Source organism: Erpetoichthys calabaricus, chromosome 17 (assembly GCF_900747795.2).
Source record: "Erpetoichthys calabaricus chromosome 17, fErpCal1.3, whole genome shotgun sequence".
Lineage (NCBI taxonomy): Eukaryota > Metazoa > Chordata > Cladistia > Polypteriformes > Polypteridae > Erpetoichthys > Erpetoichthys calabaricus.
In genome coordinates this window covers 28,683,216-28,692,329 of record NC_041410.2, presented here as the reverse complement: position 1 = coordinate 28,692,329, position 9,114 = coordinate 28,683,216, and the positions used below count along the sequence as shown (strand labels likewise).

Genomic DNA, 9,114 nt, shown 5'->3' with positions numbered 1-9,114 from the left:
GTCTTTTAACCATTTGTGTCAACTAATATTTCTCGACACCTCGGTTGTATCATGAACTCATTCATTCTTTTACCTAATTTGCACTGTACTGTTTTGAGCTGCTGAACCAACTGACTCATGTATGATAAAATACAAGTACATTCACATACGTCTGGGTCAGAGAAATTCGCCATCATCGTGTTATATTACTTTTACGCCAGAGAAGAGCACAACGTTAGAATTAATGTTGAGTTTTTATCTTCGGTCTCTGTCACCGCCCATCCGTCCATCTCTGCATTCAAAATGCAAAAGACAATTCACTCAGCCTCTTTAGACACTAAACGTTTACAACCACATTCCCCATAATACACCGCAACACGTACTGGGGCGAGTCACCGTTTGCAAGACTACATCGCCCACAATACCATGCGGATAGTATACGACCAGTCATGCGGCGGGAAGTAAGTGCTCATTTGCATCCGCTCGCGCCTAGGTAAAAAGTTTTCATCCAACAATGTACGGAGGACTCGGGGGTGACGGGTGTCAGCCGCAGAAAACAGCAATGACACCTGCTCGGTCATTTGACGGTGCCGACAGCGAGAGCCCCAAAGAGCAGGCACCGAAACTCTGCGGTTTTCTTAATAAGCTGGCCGGGAAGGGGCCGCTGCGGGGCTTCAAGACGCGCTGGTTCGTTTACGACCCCCGAAAGTGCTATCTTTACTATTTCAAGACTCCCCAAGACGCGCTGCCCCTGGGTCACATTGAAATCGCCGATGCTTACTTCAATTATGAAGTGGAAGCTGATGAGGGGCAGTTTGAGATTCACACTGCAGGCAAGGACTTCGTGCTGAAGGTAAGTGAATAGCGGCAGCGGAAGGCTGATGTTACGGACGAAAGCTTAGGGCAGGGAATTTCAAGTAGCACCTCCACCCCTAGCAGAACTGTCAAGTTCAGTTTAATGCGTAGTTGCGCACGCTGATCTGATCCGCAGATCTACCAATATTAATGCATTCAGCGCAAGGGCGGCTGGTTATAACGACTTGCACAGTGAGTGTTCCGTTTGAAGTTGTTTTCTGCACCAAACGCTGATCTTCTAATAGTCAGTGTCTTTGTCAAACTAATGACTTTGCCATGGCCTCATCTGGTTTAAGATTTGTGACCCACTTCATAGTTAATTAATTTTCCTAAGAGTAAAACTAAATCAACAATTATTGTGTACTCATACACAGTTACGTAGTTTCGTAAATGATCAGTAGATTAATATTTCATATTTATAAACATTTTTTTAAATGTAGATTGTGTGTGAACAAGAGCTTTTTTATTATTACAGACAGCAGAAATTAGTATTTGCATAGTCCATAAAATAAAAGTCACAGTTGTTTTCTAATGTGTGGTATATGTCTGTGGGTTCACCTTGCGATGGACTAGTTCACTGTCCATCTCTGTCCCTGTGACCTTGCAGGATAAAATGGGTTTGGTAGATGGATAGATAGATAGATTTATGGATGGGATTATTACATTACACAACATAAATTATCCACTGCTATTGAGATTCTGATGGCAGGTTACAGGAGTTGAATATTTACACAAGTGCACCTTTAACTAGAGTTCACACATTTAAAGCAATATTCAATTCTTTGTTATCTTGAGAATCTTAGTTTCAGTGACAGATCAGTTTGCCACATTTCTAAGCCATTTTTTGTCACCAAGACAAATAAATAAGAAGACATTGTTGCTGTTTTTCATCAGCATGACCTGGCATACATGAATATAACTGTGCTTGTTTGAGGGGAAAAGTGAACTATACCTGTATAATCAGATGTCTTGTTTACATATTGTGTTGTTAACAGAGTGCAGAGTTAACTTAATATTTCAAACTGAAACATACAGTACAGTTAGGTACTTAAGTGTTTCCGATTCAGAATGAACAAAAAAAATTATATTGTCAGTATGGGCATATAAAACTTGACTTGCTTTTACATTGGTCAATGACATGCAATGAATCACATTAATAGTAGAATATGACTCTGCGGACCTTTGGATTACAGCCATTGGATCATGTTCAAGTTCAGCCTATAATGTAGTAAAAATCAAGTTAACCTATTGAACAAACAGCATTTTTTTTTATTTTTCTCAGTTTTTTTTTTTTAAATGTGAAGGTAATTGGGAAGTTCTGAAATTTTGGAATGGCTTTGAATCCCTTTGAGGAAATCTGATACAGATGTTCTTTCCTAAACCATCTTTTCTCTGACAAAATGCTTCCCACTATTTTTTGACTAAAATCAGGTGTTCACAGTGTTATAATTTGGATATCATGGCTTCTTACTTTTTTCTTTTCGTGTCTCACTTCCCCTCTTTCTGCTGCCCTCTGTGTCAGACCCATATTCTTCTCTACATCACAGACATTGTCTAGTTACTTTTAGTTTTGTAATATACTGTCCAAAGTGCTGTAAACAGTAAGAAAGTATACATCATCTTGTAATTAGGTTACATTATATTTTTAAATTATTGCTATTTATTTCAAATAAAAAAAAAGTTTTAATTCAAAAAGAATATGTGAATTTGTGGATGAAGAATTATAGCTCTGCATGTCATATGGGCTACATGGATTAACTGATGTTTACCAGCTAATATCACTGGTTTAAAAAATGGCACCTGCTTTTGTGTTCTGAATGACATAGTTTTAGGTTAAGCCATCATGAAAGTTTTCAAACTTGTTTTTGCTTGTTCTACGCCCTTATAAAATCAATTTGTTATATTTAACCAAAGTTACCAAAAAGACTGATGAGAATGTGCTTTATCTTTCTTATTGTTTATTATTTTAATAAACATATCAAAACACAAATAATGCTATGGAGATCATCCATTTCAACAAATGAGGATCTATCTGACTGTGATCTTTGACACACACTGAAGAAGTTCTCAACAGTTGTGATTACATGGAAAATATACCTTTACTCTCTGAACTTAAGCAAAGAACAGCTTTCTTCAGTGTAGAGGTTTATATACCTTGGGTTTTTGTTTACAAGGGAGAATAGAAGTGAGAAGAGATTGACTGAAGGATTTGAGCAACAACAGAAGAACAAGGTTATCGATCTCACTGCCCATAATATGAGGAGAGTCGTAACAGTGTTGGAGGACCATACAGAAGAGTTCTTGCAGCTCCATTTGAATTAGTTTACATATTTAGTGAGAGTGCTTCCTTGCTTCTTTCTTCAGTAAGTCTGTCAGACATTTGAAGAAAACAATTAGAGAACTAACAGTTGTATTCTCATTTCTTAACTGAGAGTTACTGCATTCTCCATAAGTACATTGTCACATCCATTTAAGAATGAGAGTGGCTGTTTCCTGTGACACTTGGTACTTTGAAGTTGCACTTTATTCTGTCTGTGTGCTAGCCAGAGATTATAGTCTGCTGCCTTGTTTTCAACTTTTGATTGCTTATTCATGAAAAAAGATGGCTCATTAGTCAAGATGCTGGCAGACTTCTCTATACTTCATGTTTAGGTTATTAGTGTTGGTCATTGACTAAATTGTCATCAGTGTATGTGTGCTGCTGGAAGTGGATATATTATTTTCCTGAGTGCTGTGAATTCTGACACCTGAGCTGCTTTAACATCAGGAATTACTGTCATCCACGCGAGACCTCCAGGCTTAATGCTATCGATTGCTCCAGGCTGTCGATATTCATCCTTCAGAGTCTTTAATTTTAAAACTAAACCAGGCAAGTGAGATTCTGAGATTGGAAAGATAGATTTCACTATATTCAGTTTGTAAACAATTATTTCACTTCCTTCTTCTAGTCATACCAGTCAGTTTAATTAAGTTTTGTTTATTCTTGTATAGTATTCTTCACTGAGCATTTATACAGATTTACAAGGACAAAACAGTATCAGCAAAGTACATAACTATGCAACACTTAAATATGTAAGCACACACATTTGTTTTAAAAGGAGTAGTAACAGAAAGAAAGTGGCACAGTGTTGCAATGTGTTACACTGCTGCCTTAAGGAGACAGCATCCTTGTTTTGGATGTTGCTATGTGAATTTTTATTTGGGCAGTCACTGTGCAAGTTTTTCTGTGGGTACTGTGGTTGTTGACCCCACATCACCATAGATGTCCATCCATCCATCCAATTTCCAACCCGCTGAATCACAGGGTCACGGGGGTCTGCTGGAGCCAATCCCAGCCAACACAGGGCACAAGGCAGGAACCAATCCCGGGCAGGGTGCCAACCCATCGCAGGACACCCACACACACCCACACACCAAGCACACACTAGGGCCAATTTAGAATCGCCAATCTACCTAACCTGCATGTCTTTGGACTGTGGGAGGAAACTGGAGCGCCTGGAGGAAACCCACGCAGACACGGGGAGAACATGCAAACTCTACGCAGGGAGGACCCAGGAAGCGAACCTAGGTCTCCTAACTGCGAGGCAGCAGCGCTACCACTGCGCCACCGTGCCGCCCACCATAGATGTATAGATGTCCTAGTAAGTTTAATTGGCAACTTTAAATTGGTTCCTTCATTCTTGCACCCAATTCTTCCTGAATAGGTTTTAGACTCTTGCAACCTTGGATTGAATTAAGGGCATTTAAGAATATTATGTAGTTATAGAGACTTATAAAAAATTGACAAAAGCTTATAAAAATAAACTTCAAAGAAGATCTGTCTTAAGGAAGATTTGTACATTATGTGACACTGGATAAAGTAATTAAGTAAAGTAACAATACTCCAGGATAAGTGGACTCTTTGGAGTAAGTTACTGTAAGTCAGATTTTAGCTCACTTAGGCCTACTTCCTTCTTACCTTGGCATTGTTCTTTTGCATATGGTGCATGTTGGATTCCAAGATTGTTCAGTTCTGTGCATTTCACTGTTGGTGCAAAAGTTTCAGAGCTACTTTAACTTCTTGTTTCATTTTTAGCAGTAGAAGTGTGATAGAGAATGTAGTGGCATCAATTGCTACAGCAGCATATCAAGAGAAAAATGAATGGGAAGAGATTGGGGACAGCTGGTAATATTTGTTAAAGATAAATAACAGACATTTTTAGCTTTACAAACAGCTTCAATGTCTTCTGACCTGTCTCTGTTTGTCTAATAAAAGGTTGAGCTAATCAAGATTAGAACTACCAGCGTTCATAAAAAATACTTATGCCCAAGCTTCACCAAATCTAATTCTCTGTAACCAGCATTGTTATGGCAATAAAATAAAGTAGTAAACAATTAAAGCTTTACATTTTAGACATGTTTAGAAATTGATCCTAAACTTAACTGGAGGAGAATGTGATGGTTTATAAACAGGACCTAATATCATAGTAGTTTCTTGCTTATTCTATTAATAATACCTGCCTGCTATAGAATAAGTGATCTGGGGAAGTGCTGTAATGTGATAGGATAATAAGAATGAACTCAATTTGAAAGGAAGAGTGCATGACAGCCAGATGTGCAATAGAATTTATATGGCTGGTAGTGTTAACAGCTGAAGTTAAATTATACAGTATAATGATTATATCATCTCTTTTGCTTAATAATTTTACAATGTACTTAACTTGGGTAAACAGTATTTCTGTGAGTAATGCTGAAGCTACCCTGAAACATATTAAATATTTTGTATTGTTTTAGGTAAGATTGAATTGTGAGTTTACTTATTTTCCAGGACATTAGAAAGGAATGTCATGCTGGAGCTGCCCAATGATTATAGGCTTTATAGGTTTATAGGGTTATTATTGTTACATGTGCAAAGTACAGTGAAATTCCTACTAGCATATGCTTGTCAAAATGCAACATGTCACCATTCTCCGACCATAACTGCCTCCACTGAAATGTTATATATTTGATGATAAAATTATTCCTGTTCACTTTTGCTAGCTTGATGATTTCTTTCAGTACTCACTTAAATGCAGCAAGAAAATATTTTAAAAGATTTTGCATTGTAGAAAGCTCAAAGTTACAAATTTACTTGCACTTATACTGATGAAAATTTTTAATTTCTTTTTTGATTGAGAGTTGTTCTTAGAATTTTAAATGTAACTTTCTCAGAAAGATTAATCACAAAATCAAGAGGGATGAAGTACATAAAACTATTTTTCTTTCAAAACATCAATGTTGGTTTATTGCACAATCTTATGGTTTCCCTGCATAGGCTAACCTTTACACTTACAGACTGTTTAAATGCATCTACCCCTGCATCGTCGGTAGCTATGAATCTAAAATTGTAAGTGCTTCCTGAGAGGAGGCTGCTGACCATACATTGTAAACTGGGACCACGGTATATTACTAAGGCTTCTTTATTCATCTCACTCCTTTCTAGATGGTATGTTATCACTTAACAATCATCATTTCATTTTGGTTCATATGGCTACATTTACAACTTTTGCAACAATGCTATTCATTAACTTATGTGCTTCCCTGCAGTATTTTGGTGACTAATTTGCTGTTAAAATAATATACAAAATACTCATTTTGGGAGAAATTTACACATGTTTTTTCTGTTATTCTTTGAGCTTAGAATAGTATTCACAGTATGGTCAGATTTAGACATTTTTTCTTTTTTAATGATTTCAGTACTATTTTATTTAATAAATCTATAATTTGGTTGTTTTCTTTAACAAATTAGTCAAAAGTATAGGTAACATTGTTAAACATGGTGAATTCTTTTAAACTGTCTGCTTTTGTTTTGAGATCAGCTACTGTTTGTCTCTGAATATGTGTCATATATCAGCTGATTTCTTTCATTTCAAGAATAACATTTGACTTCCTCAGAATATGAATGAATTCCAATGTGTTGATATATCTAAACATGACAAATTTCTTTTTTTTTTAATCTGTGCTGTTCCTGATAGGAACAGAAGGAAAATAATTTTAAGTAGTTAAATTATTCCATTTAAAGGGGAACTGAATATCAACACTGTGACTATTAATTAAGTCTAACATAATTTTTATAGTGTGTTGAACTTTTTACAATCTGTCCAAGAGTACTTCACTGACCTTTATTCACATTTATGTTTCCTAAAGATTTGTATTTCCATATGCCTGTTAATATTAAAATCATCCATCAAGACTACTTTATTATTTCTTTACAACCTAGTTGAATAAAAGTTTATTATGTTAATCTGTAAATCGGGAGTATGGCCCAAGAACATCTGCAAACTGTACTTGATTTTGCCTTAATATCAAATAACAGCACCTCAGATAATCTTAAATTACCTAGATTTTTTAAAGTGTTTTCAGTGCATCATTGAAAATCATTCAAATTCATTCTTCTCTATAAACAAGCCATTTGCTGCATCATTGAATGTTGTCCATCTTGATTAAGTAAATAAATGGAGAAGTTCACTTTGGACATAAAGAATTTGTACCTCAAATTTACTATAGAGGCACGTAATTCAGATATAATTTCATTTTCTTTCTAGTTTGCAAATGGGAGAAAAATATTCAACAAAGCCCAACGAATGTATTTAAACAGTTACTGTGCAGAAGCACACCATATTCATTTGTGATATCTTGCAAGAAATTAGGGACAGTAATTTTTTACTTAGCACATGTGTTTGCATTTGTAACGGAGCTACAGCCCAAATGGCAAAATGTTTAATATGCCCTGAAATAACAACCAGCCAGACTAGGATTTCACTTAGACTAACCTCAAAATAAGCCTCACCACAGGAAGCCTGACCCCAAACTCAAAAGGCAGGCTTAAGATTTGCACAAGCCCAAAATGAGCCTCAGGCTTTCAATAGGTCAAAATCTTTTACATGTACAAAAAGGCACTTCAAAGGGGAAAGTAACTGGAAAACTCTGACTTAAAAAGTCAAGAACAAAGCAATGTTCCTAAAATTGAATTAAGTTATTAGATGAACAATATTTGCACAAAGGCTAAACTGGCTTCCGGTCAGTGAAATTTTCCTGATTCATTCATGTACCTGTTATGTTATATATAATTCGCCACTCTCACTCACTCACTCACTCACTCACTCACTCACTCACTCACTCACTCACTCACTCACTCACTCACTCACTCACTCACTCACTCACTCACTCACGTCTGTCCGAAGCCTTCTGCGCAGTCGCCTTCTGCGCAGGTGCCCGAAAAACCTTACGAGACCGACATCGCAGCAGGCGGCGTATTTACGGCCGTGAAAATGCAAAGAGAAAGGCAACTTTGATTATAGCTCTAGAGGCCTGAAAGGCGATTTCGACTACAGCTGCAGGCCTAATTATGCATTCATTCAATACACCTATATCAGGTTTGTGGTGCTTATACTTATTACTGTTGCACTCGTGCCCGTTTCATCTTACGTTGTCAAAACGGGCTCTTTGTCTAGTTTTTCATAAAACTTACAATTAAATTTTTTTTCTTGCTATCTATATTTAACTTCAAGATTTTTTTTTGCAATAAAATATATTGCGTAGTATAATTACAATACAGTTTAGGAACATTTTATAATCTGTGTTTTGTGTAGAAGCACACTGGAATTTTCCTCATAAGAAACAATAAAAATCTTTGTCTTGCTACAGTGCATCCGGAAAGTATTCACAGCGCATCACTTTTATCACATTTTGTTATGTTACAGCCTTATTCCAAAATGGATTAAATTCATTTTTTTCCTCAGAATTCTACACACAACACCCCATAATGACAATGTGAAAAAAGTTTACTTGAGGTTTTTGCAAATTTATTAAAAATAAAAAAACTGAGAAATAACACGTACATAAGTATTCACAGCCTTTGCTCAATACTTTGTCGAAGCACCTTTGGCAGCAATTACAGCCTCAAGTCTTTTTGAATATGATGCCACAAGCTTGGCACACCTATCCTTGGCCAGTTTCACCCATTCCTCTTTGCAACACCTCTCAAGCTCCATCAGGTTGGATGGGAAGCGTCGGTGCACAGCCGTTTTAAGATCTCTCCAGAGATGTTCAATTGGATTCAAGTCTGGGCTCTGGCTGGGCCACTCAAGGACATTCACAGAGTTGTCCTGAAGCCACACCTTTGCTATCTTGGCTGTGTGCTTAGGGTCGTTGTCCTGCTGAAAGATGAACCGTCGCCCCAGTCTGTGGTCAAGAGCGCTCTGGTTTTCATCCAGGATGTCTCTGTACATTGCTGCAGTCATCTTTCCCTTTATCCTGACT

At 36.9% G+C, this 9,114-nt stretch overlaps 1 protein-coding gene across 1 annotated transcript in view; it reads left to right on the top strand.

The window, feature by feature from the left end:
* Nucleotides 1-415: 415 nt before the first annotated feature.
* tbc1d2b (TBC1 domain family, member 2B) overlaps nucleotides 416-9,114 on the top strand; it is a 75,962-nt gene continuing 67,263 nt past the window's right edge. Inside the window, exon 1 of the mRNA XM_028823617.2 lies at nucleotides 416-832. Within this exon, the coding sequence (XP_028679450.1) occupies nucleotides 494-832 (339 nt within the window). The 5' untranslated portion in view covers nucleotides 416-493. The remainder of the gene's footprint in view (nucleotides 833-9,114) is intronic.